The sequence below is a fragment of the Mus caroli genome, unplaced genomic scaffold (assembly GCF_978045245.1).
Source record: "Mus caroli unplaced genomic scaffold, Mus_caroli_1 scaffold_15, whole genome shotgun sequence".
NCBI lineage: Eukaryota > Metazoa > Chordata > Mammalia > Rodentia > Muridae > Mus > Mus caroli.
In genome coordinates this window covers 16,981,148-17,006,980 of record NW_028227270.1, presented here as the reverse complement: position 1 = coordinate 17,006,980, position 25,833 = coordinate 16,981,148, and the positions used below count along the sequence as shown (strand labels likewise).

Genomic DNA, 25,833 nt, shown 5'->3' with positions numbered 1-25,833 from the left:
CCAATTCTCTTTAACAAGTTAAAAATCCTAGAAAATACATATTTGTATAAAACTCATAAAATATGAGCTCTGCTTGAGACTTTCCTGGGTAAATTATAATCATCGAATATTTGCAATTATCCCCCAAAACAAAATATGGCAACATAATTCAGCTCAACTAACTCCAATTTTTTCTTCTTCTTCTTCTTCTTCTTCTTCTTCTTCTTCTTCTTCTTCTTCTTCTTCTTCTTCTTCTTCTTCTTCTTCTTCTTCTTTTTATATGCACCCATGAGCACAAGACTTGTGTGGACAATTTACAGGGGTCAGTTTACTCCTTCCACCTTATTGGGTCTGTGGATTGAACTTAGGTCATCAGGCTTGGACACAGCATCTTTGCCCGTTAAGCTAAATTGCTGGCCCCATTTAAATTTTTGTATTGGATGTGGTTTTTGTTGTTTTGTTTTATTTTTGAGACAGATTTCTCTATGTAGCTCAGGCTTGCTTGAAACTCACTCTCCTACCAACTAACCTTCCTGAGTGCTGGGCTTGCAATTATGTGCCACCTTGCCTGGCTAGATGAAATGTTTTTCATTTTCTGAAAACATTTTTCGTGCTTATTTTGTACATACATCAAAGACTAATATTTGTCATTAAGCAGATGAGGCTTTTACTTTCAAAACATAAACTAAATTTTGTTGTGTGGAAATGTTTAGTGTACTATTAAAAGACTGTTTTATAAAATCCATCTTTAAAATTATATAAGAACAGAGTATTTAAAAGGTTTAGGCTATACCACTTATGTACTCACTGCCAATATTTTACTATTTATCATTTTATTATATGGATGCATATTCATCTATCTAGCTACTTACTAATCATCCTGATTTCGATGCATTTTAAATTAACCTGTAGCTGTTTTCTTCTGAATGCCTTACCATGTGTGTCATTGGCCATCGTTTAGTTATTCGCCCAGCTTTTTCTTCTGCCATGAGAATATGGACAATATCTTACCTGTGTTTTCTCTGAATTTTACCACCTGCATATTCACAGGAAGCCTGGGTGAGATACAGAATGTTGCCATTACTTCCATAATTACTCTAGTCCTTACTGCTCCAGATGTGTAGCTGCTTTTCATAGATTCAGAGTCTAAAGCAACAGAAACTTACTGCTCATAGCTTTGGCTGGAACCTAAGACCAGGGTGCCTGCCTGCAGGGGTGAGTTCTGGGGAGGACTCTTTTCTGAATTGCAGACTACCTTCTTCCCATTGTACCTCACATGACGCAAGAGGAGAGAAGCTGCTGGACACTCATCCTAGTCATAAGGACACAGTTCTCATGGCCCAGTTACTTTCCAAGGACTCCCCCTTCAAGTACCATCATATTGGCCTTAGGATTTGAACATAGAAGTTTGGAGAGGATATAAATGTTTAGTCCCAAAACAGTCTTCATATTTCTTCACAGTCAGTAGTCAAATGTCCATTCCAAAAACCACACATTGCTCATTTTTCTTATATAGTTTAGTTATGTCTGTTCAAGAACTTCATATAGTTGAATTATGCCCATTATTCTTTCTGCATGACTTATATCTAACCTGTGATTTTAAAAAATATTCATCCATATTGTGATATGTAGTAGTTCAATCTTTTTATTGTCATGTGGTATTCTGTAGTAATCAGTTTATTTTACCTTCTTTGTGTGTGGATGCCTGGGTTGTTTTAGTTTTCACTTGACATGCATAAAAACGCTGATGTGAATGCTCTGTTAGGTCTCTATGAACATGTTTCACTTTATCTTGGGGGAATGAACCAGAGTGAAGTGCTACACAGTAGCACAGGTGAGATTTGAATTTTCAAAGAAATTGCCAGATTTTTGTCAAAACTGAATATTCATATTACACTCCCGCCAACAACATCTGAGAATTCTCTTTCCTCCAACATCCTAATCAGTATTTGAGGTTTGCATGGAAAGTTAGTTTGCATTCCAGCTCATTGTATTATTTTTGTGTTCTTTTTCATGTACTTGGACATTTGTGGGGTTTTTTGTCTCTTCCCCCAAATTATTTTTTTCTTTTACAGTATTTTTTAATTTTATTATTTATTTTTATTTAATGTCTATGCTTATGTGGTACAATATAGTCATTTGAGGAATATAATGATAATATCAGGGTAACTGGCAACACTCATTACTATTTATATGTTAGAAGCCTTCAAACTCTTCTCCAATTATTTAGAAGGATATAACAAATTGTAGACTATCTTACAATGCAATGTAGAATAGGAGAACTAATTCCTCCTATTTAGTTGTATTTTTGGCATCTAAAAGTTATCTTTTCTCCATTTCCCTTGCTCGTTTACTTCCTATATTATGGTGACCATTGTTGTTCATTCAGTATGATCAACTTCTTCTCTTTGACAGATGAATAAGAACATGGGGCCTTTGTCTTTGTCCACCTGGCTTATTTGACCCAATCTAATGTACCGGAGTTCCATCAGTGTTGCCACATATGACATTCGTCATTCTTTCCATGGCTAAATAGTATTCCATCTTGTTTATATACCACAATAAAAACTCTATTCATCTAATGTCAGGCATCTTGATTGGTTACATATGTTGGAAATAGAAATTAGTACTGCAATAAATGTTCATCTTTGATGTCCAATATTAATATTAATTTCCTATCACTGTTTTATTTCTTATGGTTTGAGGCACTCTCATTTTGTTTTTCATAATGGCTATACTAATTTACATCCATAACAATCATGCCTAAGAGCTCCTGTCTCCACAGCATGTAGTTCATACTTTTTATCTTCTTAAAAATGTCTGTTGCGCCAGGCACGGTGGCGCACGCCTTTAATCCCAGCACTCGGGAGGCAGAGGCAGGCGGATTTCTGAGTTCGAGGCCAGCCTGGTCTACAGAGTGAGTTCCAGGACACCCAGGGCTACACAGGAAAACCCTGTCTTGAAAAACAAAACAAAACAAAACAAAACAAAAGTCTATTGCAACTGAGATGGGATAGAATCTCTGTAAAAGGTGAGAGATATCTAGTCTTTTTGTCCATTTTTTTAAACAAGGATATTTGACCATTTGTTTTGTTTGAAATGGGTCTTGCTATGTAAGCTAGGCTGACATTACACTCATGATCCTCCTACCTTATCCTTACAAGTGCTGGAAATACCATGTCACCATGCCACCTTGTCAATTTATCATTGGTTTTGGTTTTGGTTTGGTTTTGTGTTTGCAATAAGGTCTTGCTTTGTAGCCTACAGGCCTGCATCATATAATTTAAATGTATTCCCCTGTATGTGTATGTCTGTTTATATGAAATGTCTCTTTTTAGCTTTTTATGTACATCTGTATGTATCATTACTAGTGATGGAGTTTCTTGTTAGGTGCATGTTTCTAAATCTTTTTTTTTTAAATCCATTCAGCTATATTAAGTCTTTTGATTAGGAATATTAGATCATATTCATTCATGATCATTATTGATGAATAAGGGCTTGATTCAGTCATTTAGTCGAGTACTTTGTAATCACGTGGCATAGTCTTTCTTTTGCTATTTAGCTTTGTGGTGTTATAGTTTTGATTCTCTTCCTGGCTTTATGTCTGCATCTTACTGGTGACCTTTATTCTTTGATGCACTCTTCATGATGACAGCTATTATTCTTCTGCATCCACATTGAGGACATCTTTAGGAATTCTATTTACTTGCATTAGGATCAGCTAATACCATGTATTCTCTATGAATGTTCTCTGTGTGTGTAATCCTGATGTATTTTCTACAGCTATTAGTTACAGTGTTTTTGCACATATCCATGAGAGCAGATTGCTTGAGAGTGGAGTTTATCTTTTATATTCTTTCAAATTCTTTTCTGCTCTAGTTCTACCAACTACTGAAAAGAGGTATGTTAAACCCATGCTTATTATATGGCTCTGCTTCTTCTCTAGTCTTCATTTTACATATACTTGATACATTTCCTTATACACATTCAAGATGTTTGTATTAGAATGTCTGAAATTACTCAGATTTAATAATTGTTGTTTATGTAATTGTTGCATAGTGTGTTAGCTCTAAATTTGTAATGAGATATAACTTAGACTAATTGGTTGATAAACTCCTTTATTAAAGGAATCATCTCTAATTCTCTCTTTTAAAAAGTTATTTGTTTCAGTATGTGTGTATATATGTATGTGAAAGTATCGTTATGTGCATGTACTGGCTCTTCTGTGGAGGTCAGAGAGCAACATTTAGTGAGTCAGTTCTGTTCTTCTATTGGGAGTTCAAAGGGTAACACACAGGTCACCAGGAAAGAAACACTTACTCATTGACCCATCTCTCTGGCTCTTCAATTCTTTCTTTAATGAATAATTAGCTTGATTGAATAATAATTAGTGAATTGTTATAGGCCAATATGATGTTTTTATGAATGAATTCAGTGTGAAATAATTATGTGTACTAACATAAAACCAGTTCACATAGTTCTTCCTTTTTATGTGTGATGGCCTAAGTCTCTAGGTAGATTTTATGTGTATGGAAAAAATTTCAAGTACACACATATAACTACTAACTACATTATTTCCAGAATTTCTCTTAAAGCTATAAGTTTTTATCCTTTGACAAAAATCTCCCTATTTCTTTCATCACAGCCAGTCTTTGATAATTAACTTTCTCCCTTCTGCATTTCCAAGTTTGACCTTTTTTAGATTCTACTTAGGAGAGATCATGTAAGATTTGTCTTTCTATAAGTGGCCTATTTTGCTTATCTTAATGATTTGTTAAATTCTTCAATTTGTCTCAAAACTTAGGAAGACTGAATTTTGTGTATGCATTTAGTATATTGTGTCTGAGTGCATATTGTGTCTGTTTGTGTATCTCACCATTTCTGTATCTAGTTATCAACATTCAACTTGTCTTTATATTATGGCTTTTGTGAAATAATACAATAGTAAATATGGAGAATATTATAAAAGCTTTGAGATAGTGATTTTATGTTCTTTGGAGATTTACTCAGGAGTCAAATTGTTAGGATATAATATAGTGCTGGTTTTTATTTTTTTAAGAACCTCTACGCTTTCCATTATGGCTGTACCATCTTACATTCTTGGCAACAGTGTATAAGGAATACCTTTTCTCAAAATTCTTGCCCCATCTCATAGTGTGGCTTTTAACCAATGGGTTTCCAAGTAGTTATGAGATAATATCTCACTGTGGTTTTGGCTAGTATTTCTCTAGTGCTTAATGGGTTGAGAGGGGACACACTTTCCCAAGTACCTATGGGCTATATGCAACTTTTCTTGAGGAAAATGTCTATTTGATACAATTGGCTATTTCTTCTTCTTTTTTTTTTTAAAGATTTATTTATTTACTTTATGCATATGAGTACACCATTGCTCTCTTCAGACACACCAGAAGAGGGCAGCAGAACCTATTACAGATGGTTGTGAGCCACCATGTGGTTTCTGGGAATTGAACTCAGGACCTCTGGAAGAGCAGTCGGTGCTCTTAAGCCATCTCTCCAGCCTCCAATTGGCTATTTCTTAACTGGGTTATTTCTTGTTTTTACTAAATTTTTCTTGTTCTTTATATATTTGGAGTATTGACCCTTACTGCACATATGCTTTACAAATATGTTTTAGCATTCTACAAATTATCCTTTTATTCAAAGAATTTCTTTCTGGGTTTTTAAAAGTGTTTTAATTTTATACAGCCCCAATTGTTTACTTTGGCATCTATTGCCTATGCTATAGGTGTCATTTCTAAAAATCTACTGCAAAACCAATGTCATGGGATGTTATCCCAGTTCTCTTCTGATTGCTTAATAGCTTTGGCTCTCATGTGTAAGTCTTTAATTCATTTTGGACAGTTTAGTATGTGGTGTCTGATAAGACTATGACTTCATTTTTTTTCCATGTGAATTCTGGTTTTCTTTACATGGCCTATTCAAGATTACCCTTATATATCCTTGGCAGATTTGTTGAGGATCACTTGCTTTGTATGCATGGATTTATTCCACAAATCTCTGTTTTCTTTCATTGTTACAGTGCCTGCGTTAGAAATCACCACACTACTCTGATTTATAGAGTTATGAAATACAATGTGAAATCAGCAAGTGTGATTCTTCCAGCTTTACTCCTTTTCATATTTTTTAATTTATTTTTTTTTACTTATTCACTTTATATCCTGCTCAACTGCCACCTCCCAATCATCCCCTCCCACAATTCTTCCCCTATCCCCTTTTCCTCTGAGCAGATGGGGCCCCTCTGCATATCCCCCCAACCCTGAAACTTCAAGTCTCTGCGAGGTTAGGCAATTCCTTTCCCACTATAGGTGTCATAGACCTATAGACCAGACAAGGCAGCCCAGCTAGAAGAACATAGGCTAGCCCTGTTCCAGTTGTTTAGGGCCCAATGATGGTCAAGCTCCACATCTGCTACATATGAACACGGAGGCCTAGGTCCAGCCTGTATATGGTCTTTAAGGGTCCGCATTAGTGGACTCTGTTGGTCTTCCTGTGGAGGTCCTATCACTTTTCGGAGCCACAATCCCTCTTCCTATTCTTCTATAAAAGTCCCCAAGCTCCATCCACTGTTTAGCTGTGGGTGTCTGCATCTGTCTGGGTCAGCTGCTGGGTAGAGCTTCTCAGAGGACAACATGCTTCTGACTGTAAACATAACAGAGTATCATTAGTATATTATATGATAGTAATCATATATGATATACACAGTATATCATAGTGTGCTTGCCTATGGGATGGGTCTCAAGTTGGGCAGGTTATTGGTTGGCTATTCTCACAGTCTCTGCTCCCTCCTCCGTGCCTACATTAGTTGTAGACAGCATAAATTTTGCTCAAGATTTCTGTGGCTAGTCAGTGTCTTTTGTGATTCTGTAAGAATTCTGGGATTTTTTTTCCTATTGTTTCTCACATGATTTTTGTGCAGTCTTCAGGGTTCTGTAATCAGGGTTTTACTTTCAGTTAGGATGCCTTTTGCTCCTCTGCTTTCCTGGTTTATTCTTGTAGTAGTGTGTCCACTAGCAGGGTTGGAAGTGAGCAGCCTTCTGTTCTCCTGGAGGTTAGAAGAAAGGCCATGAACTTTTCTCACTTCTGTAGTATGTTAGCCATGGGTTTATCATAATGGCCTTTAATGTGTTAAAATGCATTCCTTCTGTTCCTAATTTAGAATTTTCATAATGAAAAGTTGGTTGAATTTTTGTCATTTTTTTTCTGTATCTATTTGAATGGTCATTTAAGTTTTTTGTCCTTTCCTTTTTAGAAGTAGTGTGGTAGATTTATTGATTTGTATTCTTGGACCAAACGTTTATCCCCAGTGTAAGTCCTACTTAATCATGATGGCCAGAAAAAGATGCTAGATACTATTCTGATCTTATTTTTGTTTATGTTTGTTTGTATCCTAAAATATTATATACTTTAAAGACTCTTTTGTATGCACTTGAAAGATACTTTTTAATATATTGAATGGAGTATACTGTGTATGTTGTGATCATTTGTCTACAAAAGCTTTTGCTTTGTGAGTTTCATGAAATATTTTATTACTAGTAAAATTGATTTATATAATGGATTACATGAAATATTTTGATGATGATGATGGTGATGATATATTTTATGCTAACCATAATATAAATTTGGTCACATAAAAAATTTATACATTTTAATCCTCTTGACTTTTGTTTATAATACCACATGTCTTTTTTTTAAATTAGATACTTTCTTCATTTACATTTCAAATGCTATCCCGAAAGTCCCCAGTACCCTCCCCCCACCCTGATCCCCAACCCATCCACTTCCTCTTCCTGGCCCTAGCATTCCCCTGTGCTGGGACATATAATCTTCGCAAGACCAAGGGACTCTCCTCCCATTGATGGCCAACTAGGCCATTCTCTGGTACATATTCAACTAGAGACAGAAGCAATGGAGGGGATGGTTAAATCATATTGTTGCTCCTCCTGTAGGGTTGCAGTCCCTTTTAGCTCCTTGGGTACATTATCTAGCTTCTTCATTGGGGGCCCTGTTTTCAATCCAATAGATGACTGAGCATCTACTTTTTTTTTTTTGCCAGGCACTGGCATAGCCTCACAAAAGACAGCTATATCACGTAAGCTATATCCTGTAAGCAAAATCTTGCTGGCATATGCAGTAGTGTCTGGGTTTGGTAGTTGTTTATGGGATGGATCCCTGGGTGGGGTAGTCTCTGGATGGTCCTTCCTTCTGTCTCTGCTCCAAACTTTGTCTCTGTAACTCCTTTCATGGGTATTTTGTTCCCCATTCTAAGAAGGAACAAAGTATTCCCATTTTGGTCTTCCTTCTTCTTGAGCTTCATGTGTTTTGCAAATTGTATCTTGGGTATTCTAAGTTTCTGGGCTAATATCCACTTATCAGTGAGTGCATATCATATGTGTCTTTTCTGATTAGATTACATCACTCAGGATGATATCCTCCAGATCCATCCATTTGCCTAAGAATTTCATGAAGTTAGTGTTTTTAATAGCTGAGTAGTACTCCATTGTGTAAATGTACCACATTTTCTGTATCCATTCCTCTGTTGAGGGACATCTGGGTTCTTTCCAGCTTCTGGCTATTATAAATAAGGTTGCTATGAACATAGTGGAGCATGTGTCCTTATTACAAGTTGGAACATTTTCTAGGTATATGCCCAGGAGAAGTATTGCGGGATCCTCCGGTAGTATTATGTCCAATTTTCTGAGGAACTGCCAGACTGATTCCCAAAGTGGTTGTACCAGCTTGCAATCCCACCAGCAATGTAGGAGTGTTTCTCTTTCTCCACTTCCTCGCCAGCATCTGCTGTCACCTGAATTTTTGATCTTAGCCATTCTGACTGGTGTGAGGTGGAATCTCAAGATTGTTTTGATTTGCATTTCCCTGATGAAAAAGGATGTTGAACATTTCTTTAGGTTTTCTCTGCCGTTTGATATTCCTCCGTTAAGAATTCTCTGTTTAGCTCTGTTCCTCATTTTTTAATAGAGTTATTTGTGTGGCCATCCAGCTGCTAAAGGATGAACAGTGTTTACTTAAATGGAGGGCTGGAAATGAAAAGGGAAGGGACCAAGAGAAGAACACAGTCAAGTCAAAGTTTTGATCAATGCATAAAGTTTAATATTTAGAATAGTGTATACAAAGGAAAAAACCCACAAAACCTATCTCTTGTTTTAGCTGGAGTATGTTGTAGAGTAATGTCAGTGTGGCAGCCAAATCAGCAAAGTTTCCATGGGAACTTGTAACTGTAGCCAAGGCAGATATCTTTATCTAGGCCAATAATGCCTGTCATGGCAAATGTTTAAGGTCTGTTTGAACTCAAATATGGCCAGTTGTGCAAACTGTTTAGTGCTGTGGAGGCTATATATTTGGTTCTCTGGAGTCTAACTTCTTGAGTTCTTTGTATATATTGGATATTAGCCCTCTATCAGATGTAGGATTATTAAAGACCTTTTCCCAATCTGTTGGTTGCCGTTTTGTCCCATTGACAGTGTCCTTACAGAAGCTTTGCAATTTTATGAGGTCTCATTTGTCAATTGTTGATCTTAGAGCATAAGCCATTGGTGTTCTGTTCAGGAAAATTTCCCCTGTGCCCATGTAGTCAAGGCTCTTCTATACTTTCTTTTCTATTAGTTTAAGTGTATGTGCCTTTAAGTGGAGATCCACTTGGACTTGAGGTTTGTACAAGGAAATAAGAATGGATCGATTTGCATTGTTCTACATGCTAACCGCCAGTTGAACCAGCATCATTTGTTGAAAATGCTGTCTTTTTTTCCACTGGATGTTTTTAACTCCTTGTCAAAGATCAAATGATCATAGGTATATGGGTTCATTTCTGAGTCTTCAGTTCTATTCCATTGATCTACCTGCCTGTTCCTATACCAATACCATGCTGTTTTTATCACTATTGTTCTGTAGTACAGCTTGAGGTCAGACATGGTGATTTCCCCCCAGAGGTTCTTTTAATGTTGAGAATAGTGATATTTTGACTTCTTCCTTTCCAATTTGTATCCTTTTGACCTCCTTTTGTTGCTTAATTGAAGATATTTACTGGTCCTTTAATTTAGGCTCTCTTCTATATCTATTATCCTTACTTTTGGTCTTTTCATTGTGTCCTGGATTTCCTGGATGTTTGGGTTAGGATCTCTTTTTATTATGCATTTTCTTTGTTGTGTCAATGTTTTCTATGGTATCTTGTGCACCTGAGATTCTCTCCTCTATATCTTGTATTCTGTTGGTGATGTTTGTACTTATGTCTCTTGATCTCTTTTTTAGGTTTTCTAGCTCCAGGGTTGTTTCCCTTTGTTATTTCTTTACTGTTTCTATTTCCATTTTTAGATCCTGGATGGTTTTGTTTTAATTCCTTCACCTTTTCCTATTATTCTTTAAGGGATTTTTGTGTTTCCTTTTTAAGGGCTTCTACCTGTTTACCTGTGTTCTCCTGTATGTCTTTGAGGAAGTCATTTATGTCCTTCTTAAAGTCCTCTATCAGCATCATGAGTTGTGATCTTTAAATCTAAATCTTGCTTTTCGGGTGTGTTGCGGTATCCAAGACTTACTGTGGTGGGAGGACTGGGTTCTGATGACGCCAAATAGCCTTGGTTTCTGTTGCTTAGGTTCTTGTGATGCCTCTAGCCATCTGGTTATCTCTGGTGTTAGTTGGTCTTGCTGTCTCTGACTAGAGCTTATCCCTCCTGTGGGCCTGTGAGCCTGTGATGTTAGTTGTGTCAGTATTCCTAGGGAGACCAGCTTTCTCTGGATGGGATTTGTATACAGAGGGCTGTGGGAAAGCCTTACTCTAGGGTGCACATGGAGACCAAAAGGTTCCTGTCCCCAGTTGCTCTGTGGTTCCTGTGCCCTGTGTGTTCCTGGTGGGTCCCCCTTTGGACAGTAATTTGAGCAAAAGTGGTGGTCTCACCTGTGGGCCTAGAAGTGAGAGCGCTCCTGAGAGACCAGGTTCTCTCCATGCAGGATTCCTGTGCAGAGAGGGCTGTGAGACAGTCTTAGCTCCAGGATGTAGATGGAGATTAGAGGGTGAATATTTTTACAGTGCTGATTTTGTGATAAATTGCTTAGGTTTTTTGCTTATGTTGAAATACATTTATTTCACACTTGATTTTGAAAGATAACTTTCTAGAATGAATAATTTTGGTTGACAGTTAATAGAGTTTGAAAATTTCCTGGATTTTAGGGCTTCTGCTGAGATGTTTGATAGTGTGTATTTGAATGCTTTTGCCTTTGCAATTGAGTTAAAATTTTTTTCTAACCAGTTTTAATAGTTTATTTAATAGGTTTAGCATCTTCACTATGATGTGTTGTGGAAAGATTCTTCTCTGGTCATTTACATTTAGTGTTCCAAGTGACTCTAGATCTTAAATGTTCATTTCTTTCCCCAGATCTGAAGAAAATTTAAATATAATTTTATTAAATAGGTTTTCTGTAACTTAAACTTTTATCTTGGCTCCTCAGCCACATATATTCTTAGGTTTAGTCCCTTAATCATGTGCCTCAGTCTTCAGATATTGCAGACATACATCTCTTTATTTCTTGATCTTGGTGATAGTATGTAGTATATACTATAAAATCATGATATACTTGCATTGCTATGACTTTTGTCTATTTTTCTACATCAAACTTAAAAATAAACATGTCTGAGTCATCAAATAGCTCAGCCACCAAGCCAAATGACTTGAGTTTGATCCCTAGGATCCATATTTTAAAAAGAGAGAAATGATACCCATGACTCTGACCTACAAATAAATATACACACTTACAAATACATAATCTTTATTTATAGATTAATATATTTGTGTGTATGTCTATATATATACATAGAGATATGAGATACACATTTCCAAGACATTAAAATGGTCATTATTTCATGTTTCTCATAAATCATACTATATATTGCTTCATCTACTAAAATCTAATATTATATTTCACATTTGTGTTCTCTTACTAATCTAATAAGAAATACATATATTTAGTGGCATTGTTAATTTTATCATTGATTAGATGACTTCATATAAAATTAGTTCCCTGACCCTTGGATGTTTGATGTTTGTATGACTTATACAGATTTAGTTTTGTTTTAACAGTGTGTATCCCTGCTTGATTGACATAGCATAGTTCTTGTATGGGATTTAGCAGAATCTATAACATAATTGTCATTTGTTCTAAAAGTTATTTTTCATATCTCCTAGAATTTCATTCGCTCATTTAAAAAAAAAAAGCATTACCCCTTTCATACTTATAAAAAAATTCAGTGGCTTCCACTGTGATTCTTTTGACCTAAAATCTATTGTATTATGTAGTGGGTACACCTGAATGACTTAAAGCACAAAGCAGCTCAGCGGACACTGTTTTATATTGTGTGTGCTATAAAAATAAACACAGTATTTAAAAAGGATTGTGGTCTAAAGTGTGCACTCAGGGACTGTGTACATAAATTGTAAATTTGATAAGAATAACATTGAATCATTCGTCCTTAGAAGAACCACTCCACTCTTTTCTTCTGTTTTATTTGTCTAGGTGGGGTAAAACCTTGTGCATTAAATTGCCTGGCTGAAGGCTACAATTTCTACACAGAGAGAGCTCCTGCTGTGATAGATGGGACACAGTGCAATGCAGACTCACTGGATATCTGTATCAATGGAGAATGCAAGGTGGCTCAGATTTTACTTCTCTGTTGGGGGTCTTGTCTTCTTTCAGATAGTCGCTTGTGCTGGGTTCTATGTTCAGTTTTCTTAAAGCCACATTTTAGATAAATTGAATTACAGTAAAGAACAACAATATAGCACATACATATGCATGCATACACATGTACACACATGCATGCACATACCAAAATGACTCATTTATATTATAAAATCAAGCAAAGGTGATTTCTTCTGTAATTTTAATTATATTTATAATAATTTTCAAGAATTTAAATTTAATTATATTTATAATATTTTATATTATAATATTTTTTGTATTTTTGAATTTGTATTATTCTCCTGCTCTGCTTATAAAGACTATAATAGGAAAAATGGGATAAGAATTTGACTCTTCTTCATGTGGCTACCATATGTTCTTATTGGAAGGCTTTATGTATTTCATAGTGGAATTATTTTCTCAAACTGTGAAATAGCTGTGTTTCACCTACTTTATCTCCTTTTAAAGAACTTTTAAAGATGGTTTTCATTACACAGTCAGTCTTATTAAACCATTTACTTTAGCATTAGCCAGAAGACTTGGTCAGGGTCGTGATCAAATCCACGGATCTTATCGTAATAAGAAAAGCCACAAAACCACTGTTCTCTTAACTTGTTTTGCTTGTTTTACTTTGAAGAGAAACACATTACTAAATGATACAAACTGAGAAAGAAGAGATAAAATCAGTGTGTTGCTTACCTTCATAATCTGCAAATTCCTTTTGATAACGTGCTTCTAGATCTGATGTTCCAGTTAATGTGTGTGTGTGTGTGTGTGTGTGTGTGTGTGTTTGTATGTGTGTAAACAGAAAAAAGAGAGATTTGTGTTTATGTGTATTTGTCTAGTACTTTATCTTCTCAAAGAAAATATATTTATGACAGTTTTTAGATGACAAGATATAATTCTAGGTTTTATTTGGGGAAATTTTCAGATGTATAAATTCAGGCACCAAAATATATCATATACATGTTAAAAATCTGTATTTTTATAATTAAATACAACATTAAAAGGTAAAATCTTAGTTTCTTAAGTCAAATGCTTACATCTCCCTTATTTATGCCAATTTGATTCCCAAACTAGAAACAGGTATTTGGTTTGGTTTTTTGTTTTTTTGTTTTTTCTTTTTTTAAAGCTTACTCAGGTGTGAACATTATAATTAGCAGCTAGCACTAACAATGGGCTGGAAAAGGCCATGATTTAGGATGGGCAGACAATTACAATCCCACAGAGGATGCGCTCAGTAGGACCTCTCTGTTATATCCCTGTAGAGGATGCGCTCAGTAGGACTCTCTCTGTTCTATCCCTGCAGAGGAGGAACTCAGTAAGACCCTCTCTGTTATATCCCTGCAGAGGATGCACTCAGTAGGACTCTCTATTATAGCCCTGCAGAGGATGCGCTCAGTAGGACTCTCTGTTATATCCCTGCAGAGGATGCACTCAGTAGGACTCTCTATGATAGCCCTGCAGAGGATGCACTCAGTAGGACTCTCTCTGTTATATCCCTGCAGAGGATGCACTCAGTAGGACTCTCTCTGTTATATCCCTGCAGAGGAGGAGCTCAGTGGAACCTCTCTATTATAGCCCCACAGAGGAGGAGCTCAGTAGTGTCCACTCTGTTAGAGCCGGGTAGGAGACCATGAGTCATTTTTTCCTAGTTCTTGAATTCCTTGACTGGGAGTAAAAGGAAGAGTCTGTTAACTAATAAACAACAATATTCTAAAGCATTAGAACATGGTATCTGTCAATGAAAGAGAAGTATAAGTTAGAAATAGTTCTATTTCTAGGGCATCCATTTTTTTCTAAGTTTAAGTATTTAGAAATGTTAACTACGGGCTGGAGAGATGGCTCAGTGGTTAAGAAATGTTAACTAAAGAGAGAATGACAATAGATGGGAAACTATTTCCTATTTTGATTTCCTTTATTGGAAATACAAGTAAATAACTAAGTTATATGTATTTGATTAGTTATGGTTCCAGAAATTTCCCTTTTTGACACACTGAATATTCTCTATTTTCAGCACGTAGGTTGTGATAATATTTTGGGATCTGATGCTAGGGAAGATAGGTGCCGAGTCTGTGGTGGGGATGGAAGCACCTGTGATGCCATTGAAGGGTTCTTCAATGACTCATTGCCCAGAGGAGGTGAGTACAGAAAGAATTCTTCCTCTGGTGGACTGCAGTAGTAAAGACTCTTGCTTTTCCTTTCCTCCCTACTGAAAGCTTCCTGTAGGTAGGCCAGACGTATCTTTTCCCCAGATATTGGTCCTTTCAGTCTGGTACATGTTAAATACAGCTTCATAAAGTTATCTTAATGTTATTTGACTTAGCTTTTTGGGGAGGACAGTTTGCTGAAGATTGAAAATAAGGTTTTGACCATGCAAGGCAAATATTCTTCCATTTTGCGTTTGACACCCCAGCCCTACATTTTTTGATAGCGTCCTAATTAAATTACCCTGTAGGGCTTGAATTCCCCGGCATAGGTGATTCTGGTCTCTCAGCCTCATTGGGTAGCTATGACTATGAGTGTGATACTACCACTTCCAACTTGCCATGCTTCTTTGAACTGGGATAAGCCATACAGCATTAGTGTGAGGAGAATGTGTTGAGAAAAGATGAACCAATATTACACATGCTAAGGCTGCAAAATATATTGAGATGATTTTAGACCAAAAAAAAAAAAAAATTAGGCCTAGGTAGGCAGGTCTCTATGAGTTCATGGCCAGCTTGGTCTACAAAGTGAATTCTAGGCCCAAGGACTACATAGTCATAGTCTTATTTCAAGCTCCCTCCCACCACTCCCAATTAAACTTTTTTCTCTAAAATGTCTTCATAGACGCACTGGAAATTTGTTTTTATTGTGCAGTTATGGAGTACAAAGTCACAGGAGGAACTAAAGCACTGAGAGCACTGCTGATATTAGATGCTGCGCTCCCGTTTTCTAGTTAGCTGCTTATTGCTGGCGGTCTTCTGTATTCCAGGTTATATGGAAGTGGTTCAGATCCCAAGAGGCTCTGTTCATATTGACGTAAGAGAAGTGTCCATGTCAAAAAATTACATTGGTAAGTTATTTTGCTAGATTTTTTTAAATTAGTGATATGAAAGACATAATACTGAAAGAAAGATGTTCCAAGTTGCAGCCATACACATAAAAAATACTAAGCACAAAAATTAGAGGCTTATAGTTACATTTTGCCATGTTAATTATTTGATTTTTAATTCAATATTATTAAAGTATAGCTTACATATAATGGAATACATAATAACCATATAGTTTGAATATTATTAATAATTATATAAATGCTACAACCAAGGTAGAAAACATGTCTATGATTCTAAACCTTAGTCCCTTTTGTAGTTAAATTGCCTTCAACCCTCTGCAGTTTAATTCTGTAGTCCCAACCTTGGTCTCAGGCAAACTTTGATCTGTTTTTAACTTATTTTTTATTTCTCATATGAGTGTGGTGTGTATATATGTACATTATCATAATTAATAATTCTAATCTTAAAACATTAATATAATATTTAATGATGATGAATATTTGAAACATAATCTTTTACTATTGTTAATAATGCTTCCGTGTGTATGTGAGTGTGTCTGTGTGTCTGTGTGTCTTGTGTGTTCCGGAACATGTGCACCTTTGTTTATTCATGTGAAGACCAGAGGTAAATACTGGTGTCATGCTTCAGCAGTCTTTCACTTTGTTTTTGAGATCGGATCTTTAACTGAGACCTGGGGCTTGCAGGTTAGTCTACACTGGCTGGCTACTGAGCCCAAGAAATGCATCTATTTCTTCCTCCCCAGAACAGGGTTTACAGGCACATGCCACTGTCCCTGACTTTTTTAAATGAGTCTTCTGAGGATCAACCTCGGGTCTTTATGCTTACAATGCAAACACTTTCCCAACTAAAGTAGTTCCCACCCCTGATTAAAGTTAAACGTTCATAAGCAAACTTTCTGTGAACATGTGGGGTTTTTTGTTTGTTTGGTTGGTTGGTTTTTGGGTTTTTTTGGTTGTTTTTTTGTTTGTGTGTGTGGTTTTTTTTTTTTTCAGTTTTTGTGATTTTATTTTAATCACAAAACATGCACACAAACTATTCATTTTCTTCGCTGCGTAGCCTGGCATGGTAGATTGGTGACTCTGATGGCCAGATGTGCTGCTCTTTCTAGTTGGCTTTTCGGTTCTTAGAGGACACATTGTGAGCAATCTTAGCACAGTAAGATTTGTTGCATATCAGCAGCACCTCCAGCTCCTTGACTTTGTGGACCAGGAACTTGCGGAAGTCGCTGGGCAGCAGGTACTTGGTTTTCTTGTTGCTCCCGTAACCGATGTTGGGCATCAGGATCTGGCCCTTGAACTTCTCCGCACCCTATTGTCGATGCCTCTGGGTTTCCTCCAGTTTCGGTTAATTTTCACATATCGGTCTGACTGGTGTCTGATGAACTTCTTGGTCCTCTTTTTGACGATTTTGGGCTTCACCAGAGGCCAGAGGGCAGCCATGGTGCTGCAAAATAGATGGCAGCCACCTCTTAGGCAGCACCGAGGAAGAAGAAGCGAACATGTGTTTTTATTCCTCCTGGATAAATTCCTAGAAGGAACTGATCTCGTTTAACTTTTTAAGAAATTAAACTTTTTAATTTAACTTTCAACTTTTCAAGAAATTATCATGACAATGGCAATGAATGCCTGAAATCCCATTACTTTGGGAGGCAGAGGCAGGAGGATCGGGAGTTCAAGGTCATCCTCAGATGCATGGTAAATTCCAGGTCACCTGGGTTACAAGAGACCCTGGAGAAAGAAAGAGACAGAGAGATAGAGAGGGATAGACAGACAGACAGAGAGGATAAAAGAGAGAGATTGCAAAAGTACAATCATTAGAGGAAAGAAAATGGTTGTTTATTAGAATATTAAAAACAGAGATATCATATGACCCAGCAATTCTACTTCTGAGTATAGATTATAAATTAAAATACTCACCACTTCGAAGATATTACTATACTACATGTTCATTACAGAATTGTCCCCAAAACCCCTGATATGCAAATAACCTAAGTGTGTGCTAAGGAATGAAAGAATAGGACAATCATGTTTTATTTTTGTGAGTAATATTCCTCAGCTTTAAAAATAAAACAAAGAAAGATAGCTCAGTAGTTAAAACCATGTACTGCTCTTGGAGAGGACATGAATTCAGGTCTCAACACCTTTGTAGGACAGCTCACTACTGCCTGTAACTCCAGCTCCATGGGATTGGACACTTTCTTCTTGAGTCTGGGGCACTATACTACATACATAGACACACATATATACACATAATTAAAAATGAAAAAGAAATATGGCTATTTAAACAAGACCTGACAAACTGACACAGATGAAAGAATTCATGCAGATCCTCACCCTTAGATTAAGAGCTACAAGTGATAAAAGCTGCTGAGAGAGGGAGAATTCATTTTTTCTCACAGATGGATACACTAAGTGATCATCTAATCCAACCCTAAGAAATAGACATATAAGCAACACTAAACAGACTCCTCAGGTTGCAGTGTGTGTGTGTGTGTGTGTGTGTGTGTGTGTGTGTATTATTATCAAACAATAGTAACTAAATAATAAGAGGTCATGAATTTGAAAGGGAGTGGGGGACATACATGGGAGGGGTTAGTGGGAAGAAGGGAAAATTATATTTTACTTTTAAAAATTGAAAAAAGAAAAATAAAGAAAGATAAAACAAGAAAATCCTACTATCTATGACAACATGAACAAAACCAAAAGACATTTTGCAAATTGACATAAACCAGATACAGACATAGACATGACAACATTTATAAGTACACTTTAAAAACATACATCTCATAGGAACAAAATAGAAAAGAGGTTGGTTACAGTAGGTCTTATTGGAGACTGATAGGTAAAGAGATGTTGATCAACAAGTTTAAACTTTCAGTTAAATGATAACTAAATCCTGCAGTTATATGTGATAAAAATGCATTGTTGTGTGACACTGTTCATGAGGAAATGTGAACAAACATCTATTCACTGGAGATAGGGAAGTGAAGACAGACTGAAGCTGGGCACTCAGTGTTCCTCGTAGGCTCCCGGATGAGTGGTTGCTTACAAGAGCGACGATTGCTCACACGGTTGCCTCACTAAGTCCAGCCCAACATAGATGACAGTTCCCCAAGGCTGGGAACCTAGAGGACACTGCAGACTGCAGGCAGCTCAGTAGGTAGAACAGGGTCCTTTGCAGGTAGACCGGTTTGTCTTTATTTGTGAAGGAAATCTGCTTTTTTGAGGATGCTTGGCTGGTTGGTCTCTGCTTCTTCTGGGGGCTAGTCTTGTCGTAGACTCTTCTTTTCACTGTGACTCTCCTGAGGACCACTCAGAAGTCTGTATGGCTTACGCGGTCTTGAGGAAATAGAACTACTCAGTTTCATAGACTTCCTGAGCTGTTTTGATGTGTTTACTTCCAGTTTTTAGTTCCCCTTAGAACTCCTATTGTTTCAACTTCCTGGAAAGTTTTAATCTCAGGAAATTTCTACACAATTATATGCTTGAAATTTACTAACATAACAGTCATCTCGCCACACATAAAAAGCAACTAACTAGGTAGTGGGCATTTTACAGAGTATGTCAGGTCATCACACTGCAAACAAAATTCTTCAACTTTATGGTTACCTAAGATACCTGAGATAAAAAAGAAATATATGGTTGTATTCTAAAGTGGATGCATGCTATTCAGAAGAGACCTGTTTTCATATTCTTGTCAATATTTGGTAACACAGTCTTTAACCACATAATAATAATTTGTTTTACTTTATTTTGTGAAGTCTCACTCTGTAGCCCTGGCTGTTCTGGAGCTTACTATGTGGATCAGACTGTCCTAGAAAAGAGACTCACCTGTCTCTGCTTCTTAGGTGCTGAGATTAAAGATGTGCAACACCGCACCATGCTGAACACCTTCATTCATGAAGTGTCTAACAATCATTTTAGCTATTTTTAACCTTTGGGATTTTGTTTTGTTTTGTTTTTTTGAGACCAGGACTAGTTATGTTTCCCAGGTTAATAAGAACATTGCTGTGTAGCCTAAGCTGAACTGAAATTATGATCCTCCTACCTCAGGTAAAAAATGTACTTGAAACTCTTTGGAATACAAACAATATGTTTTGTATTCATGTTCTATCTTAGAAATGTGTGTTGTAAGGTTGTAAACATTCTCTTCAGTATTCTTCAAGAAGTGGTGGTTTTTGTCCATACTGCTGCAGTGAGAACAAGAAATGACAGCTTTAAGGGATTCTAGGCGCACCTCAGAGGTAAAGTAGATGTCTACTATGCACAGAACCCTCAGCTGAATTTACAGCATCAAAAAGCAAAACTAAAACAAAGAATAGTTTTCACTTTTACATAAAGCAGAGCCCATTTCAGTTAGTTTTCATATACTGTGTGAAGGAAGGTTTTAGATTCTTTTTCCCGTAGAGATGGTGACCTTCTGCAGCGTCACATGTGAGAAGTGTGTCATTTTCTCAATTGGATTACAGTGCTATCTTTGTTAGGTATCAGCTGATACATGGGTCAATTTGTTGTCTGTATTCCTGATTTGGGTCTATGTGTTTATCCTTAAATCAAAGCCATACTATATTGGATAGTGGAAACTTTCAGCCAGGACTGAAATTTCCAGGCGTTAAATCTTTAAATTTGTGCTTAGTTTTTCAAATTAATTTTTGCTTTTTTACTTGAATTATAAGAATTAATATCTTAAATATATTTTAGCACTGCCTCTTAAAAAATACACTTGTATTTTTTTAGCCTTCTTTAGGCTACTTTTGTTATATTTTATTATATAAGTTTTGTATATTTTCTGGTATTAATATTCATGATGTTTTGAGCAGTCAGTGGTAGATTCACATCTAGATCTTGCACATGCTAGGCAAGCCCTCTACCAGTGAGCTATATCACCATTTCTTTATTTTCTGCTTTGCAATGACACCGTAATGCTATCAATTTTTAATTTTTATTTTCCAATTTTAATTATTATCATTATGTAACTCAGGTTTTTTATTTTTATTATTTTTTAATTTTTACTATTTTTAATTGTGTGTATGTCTGTGTGTCTGTGTGTGGGTATGTGCATGTGAATACAGATGCCTATGGCATCAGATCCTCTAGAATTAAAGTCATATCCAGATGTGAGCCAATCTGCATGGGTGCTGGGAACTGCACCTAGGTTCTCTATAAGAGTAATATTTGCTCTTAACCGAATCTTTTCAGCCCTCAACTAACTTCTTTTTATATTTCCCTTATATTTTGAGACCTAGTTATAATTATTTGCTCATTTTTATAGTGGTTTTATAAATTTGTGGTTTCTGGCTTTTCTTTTTCTTTCTTTCCTTTCTTTTTTCTTTCTTTCTTTCCTTGTTTTTTCATACAAAATGTATTTTTATTTCATTCTTTCCCAGTTCCTAACTCCTGTCAGACCTGTCCCAATTTCTTTTTTACTTATTTGGATAATTTATTTATTTACATTTCAAATGTTATCCCCTTTCCCGGTTTCCCCTCTGGAAACCCCTTATCCTACCCGCCCCCCCCCCTTACCCTGCTTCTATGAGGGTGCTCCCCCAACCACCTACCCATCCACCTCATAAACCAAGAATTGCTCTACACTGGGGCATCAAGCCTTCACTGGACCAAGGGCCTCCCCTCCCATCGATGTCAGATAAGGCCCCTTCAGCTCCTTCCTCTAAGTCCTCCATTGGGGTGCTTGTGCTCAGTTCCATGGTTGGCTGCGAGCATCCACATCTGTATGGGTCACTATTTGGCAGAGCCTCTCAGGAGACAGCTGTATCATTCTGCTGTCAGCAAGTACTTCTTGGCATCAGCAACAGTGTCTGGGTTTGGTGTCTGCGTATGGGGTGGATCCCAAGGTGGAACAGTCTATAGATGGCCTTTCTTTCAGTCTCTACTCCACTCCTTGTGCCTGTATTTCCTTTAGACAGTAGCAATTCTGGGCTAAAATTTTGGAGATGAGTGATTGGCCTCATCCCTCAACCAGGGGGCCATGTAGAACCTCTGGATATGGTCTCAACAGGTTATCCCTCCCCTTTCTGGGGTATTTCAGCTAATGTCATCCCTGTGGGGTCCTGGGAGGCTCTTGCTTTCCAGGCATCTGGGACTTTCTGATTGCTACCCACAGTTCCCCATCAGCCATTGCTATATACCTCTGTTTAATTTCCTGACCCTCTGTACATCGCCTCCATCTCCTCCCATATGTGATTCTTCCCCTCTTTTCCCCCTGCCGCTCCTCTCTTCCTCCCAAGTCCCTCCCACCCTATACTTCACATGATTATTTTGTTCCCCTTCTAAGTAGGACTGAAGCATCCACTCTTTGGTCTTCCTTCCTTTACAGCTTCTTTTGGTTCGTAAGTTATATCGTGGGTATTCCATGTTCTTTGCCTAGTATCGACTTATCAGTGAGTACATACCATGTATATTCTTTTGTAAGTTATTTCACTAAGGATATTTTCTAGATCAATCCATTTGCCTGGGAATTTCATGAAGTCATTGTTTTTAATAGCTGAGTAGTACTCCATTGTGTAAAATGTACCACATTTTCTGTATCCATTCCTCTGTTGCAGGACATCTGAGTTGTTTCCAGCTTTTGGCTATTATGAATATAGCTGCTATGAACATAGTGCAGCATGTGTCCTTATTAAATGGCAGAGCAGCTTCTGGGTATATGCCCAGGAGTGGTATAACTGGGTCCTCAGGTAGTACTATGACCAATTTTCTGAGGAACTGCCAGACTGATTTCCAGAGTGGTTGTACCAGCTTGCAATCTCACCAGCAATGGAGGAGTGCTCCTCTTTCTCCACATCCTCGCCAGCATCTGCTGTCATCAGAGTTTTTGATCTTAGCCATTTTGACTAGTGTGATGTGGAATCTCAGGGTCGTTTTGATTTGCATTTCCCTGATGACTAAGGATGTTGAACATTTTTTAGGTGCTTCTCAGCCATTTGCTATTCCTCAGTTGAGAATTCTTTGTTTAGCTCTGCACCCCATTTTTAATAGGGTTATTTGGTTCTCTGGAATCTAACTTCTTGAGTTCTTTGTAAATATTGGATAATAGCCCTCTATCTTATGTAGGATTTGCTAAAGATCTCTTCCCAATCTGTTGGTTGCCTTTTGATCTTATTGACAGTGTCCTTTGCCTTACAGAAGTTTGGCACTTTTATGAGGTCCCATTTGTCAATTCTTGATCTTATAGCACAAGCTATTGGTGTTCTGTTCAGGAATTTTTCCCCTGTGCCCATATCTTCAAAGCTCTTCCTCACTTTCTCCTCTATTAGTTTCACTGTCTCTGGTTTTATATGGAGTTCCTTGATCCATTTAGACTTGAGCTATGTACAAGGAGATAAGAATGGATTGATTGGCCTTGTTCTACATGCTAACTGCCAGTTGAGCCAGCACCATTTGTTGAAAATGCTGTCTTTTTTTTACTGCATGGTTTTAGCTCCTTTGTCAAAGATCCTATGTCAAAGTGACCATAGGTGTGGGGGTTCATTGCTGGATCTTCAATTCTAAGCCATTGATCTACCTATCTGTCACTGTAACAATACCATGTAGTTTTTATCAAAATTGCTCTGTAGTACAGCTTGAGGTAAGGGATGGTGCTTCCACCAGAGGCTCTTTTATTGTTGAAAGTAGTTTTCAGTATCCTGAGTTTTTGGTTATTCCAAATGAGTTTGAGAATTGCTCTTTCTAACTCTATGAAGAATTGAGTTGGAATTTTGATGGGGATTGCATTGAATCTGTAGATTGCTTTTGGCAAAATAGCCATTTTTACTATATTAATCCTGCCAATCCATGAGCATGGGAGATCTTTCCATCTTTTGAGGTCTTCTTTGATCTTCTTTGATTTCTTTCTTCAGAGACTTGAAGTTCTTATCATACAGATCTTTCACTTCCTTAGTTAGAGTCACACCAAGGTATTTTATATTATTTGTAACTATTGTGAAGGGTGTTGTTTCCCTAATTTCTTTCTCAGCCTGTTTTTCCTTTGTGTAGAGAAAGGCTACTGATTTGTTTGAGCTAATTTTATATCCAGCTAACTTTGCTGAAGTTGTTTATCAAGTTTAGGAGTTCTCTGGTGGAATTTTTCGGATCACTTATGTATACTGTCCTATCATCTGCAAATAGTGATATTTTGACTTCTTCCTTTCCAATTTGTATCCCTTTGATCTCCTTTTGTTGTCTAATTGCTCTGGCTAGGACTTCAAGTACTATATTGAATAGGTAGGGAGATAGTACGCAGTCTTGTCTAGTTCCTGATTTTAGTAAGATTCCTTCAAATGTCTCTCCATTTAGTTTGATGTTGGCTACTGTTTTGCTGTATATTGCTTTTACTGTGTTTAGGTATGGGCCTTGAATTCCTGATCTTTCCAAGACTTTTATCATGAATGGGTTTTGGATTTTGTCAAGTGCTTTTCAGCATTTAATGAGATGATCATATAGGTTTTTTTTGTCTTTGCGTTTGTTTATATAGTGATTACGTTGATGGGTTTCCATATATTGATCCATCCCTGCATCCCTTGGATGAAGCCTACTTGATCATGATGGATGACTGTTTTAATGTGTTCTTGTATTCGGATTGCAAGAATTTTATTAAGTATTTTTACATTGAGATTCATAAGGGAAATTGGTCTGAAGTCTGCTTTCTTTGTTGGGTCTTTGTGTGATTTAGGTATCAGAGTAATTGTGGCTTCATAGAACAAATTAGGTTGAGTACCCTCTGTTTCTATTTTGTGGAATAGTTTGAGGAGGGTTGGAATTAGGTCTTCTTTGAAGGTCTGATAGAACTCTACACTAAACCCATCAGGTCCTGGGCTTTTTTTTTTTTTTTTTTCTTTTTGGTTGAGAGACTATTAATTACTGTTTCTTTTTCTTTAGGGGATATGGGGCTGTTTAGATCGTTAATCTGATCCTGATTTAAATTTGGTACCTGGTATCTGTCTAGAAAATTGTCCATTTCATCCTGGTTTTCCAGTTTTGTCAAGTATAGGCTTTTGTAGTAGGATCTGATAATATTTTTGGATTTTCGCAGTTTCTGTTGTTGTGTCCTGCTTTTCATTTCTGAATATGTTAATTTGGATACTGTCTCTGTGCCCTCTAGTTAGTCTGGCAAAGGGTTTATCTATTTTGTTGATTTTCTCAAAGAACCAGCTCCTGGTTTGGTTGATTCTTTGTATAGTTCTTTTTCTTTCCACTTGCTTGATTTCAGCCCTGAGTTTGATTATTTATTGTTGTCTGCTCCTCTTGGGTGTATTTGCTTCTTTTTGTCTTAGAGCTTCCAGGTGTGCTGTCAAGATGCTAGTGTATGCTCTCTCCAGTTTGTTTTTGGAGGCACTCAGAGCTATGAGTTTTCCTCTTAGCACTGCTTTCATTGTGTCCCATAAGTTTGGGTATGTAGTGGCTTCATTTTCATTAAACTCTAAAAAGGGTTTTTAATTTTTTTCTTTATTTCTTCCTTGACCAAGTTATCATTGAATAGAGTGTTGTTCAGCTTCCATATGTATATGTAGTGGGAAGGCATACAAATTAGCATAGCACGCTTCCTGATGATATTTTCATGCATACCTTCATTCCGGTTGCTTCCTTCACCTCATACCCACTCCTCTGTTCCGTCTTCCTACCCCATCTCCTTCCTTCTACCTGTCTACTCCAACTGTTCCTCTGTAAACTTTCATGTCATGTGGTAAATCTTTTCTTTCCCAAGTACACTCTATATGTAGGCACTTCTACATTTAAAAAATATGCCTTTTCTATGCAGTTGTACAGTACACCTCTATGTGTTTCTCTCTCTCTCTCTCTCTCTCTCTCTCACACACACACACACACACACACTCACACACACCACTAAATAAAAATAATTAAGTTTTTACAATGTGGCTGGTGAGATAGTTCAGTGAATAAAAGCACTTTCCATATGACCCTGACAAGCTGAGTTCAATCCCTGGATTCTATGATGTAAAGAGAGAGTCCCACCTCTGACTTCTCCATGTGCATGCCACTCTTGTGCTGCCTCTCACTCACTCACACACATACTAATCATGAGCTCAATTTAAAACAGGCCTTTTGTATCCTACATATACTTTGCTGTTGATTTA

General features: G+C 37.0%; 1 protein-coding gene and 1 pseudogene across 4 annotated transcripts in view; one reads left to right on the top strand and one right to left on the bottom strand.

Moving 5' to 3' along the window:
• Adamts6 (ADAM metallopeptidase with thrombospondin type 1 motif 6) overlaps nucleotides 1-25,833 on the top strand; it is a 209,633-nt gene that overhangs the window by 131,159 nt on the left and 52,641 nt on the right. For all 4 annotated transcript variants that reach the window (XM_085830867.1, XM_085830868.1, XM_021180030.3 and 1 more), the window contains 3 exons: nucleotides 12,520-12,653; nucleotides 14,702-14,825; nucleotides 15,662-15,742. In XM_085830867.1, the coding sequence (XP_085686993.1) occupies nucleotides 12,520-12,653; nucleotides 14,702-14,825; nucleotides 15,662-15,742 (339 nt within the window). The remainder of the gene's footprint in view (nucleotides 1-12,519; nucleotides 12,654-14,701; nucleotides 14,826-15,661; nucleotides 15,743-25,833) is intronic.
• On the bottom strand, nucleotides 16,776-17,185 carry LOC110307806 (large ribosomal subunit protein eL32 pseudogene; annotated as a pseudogene).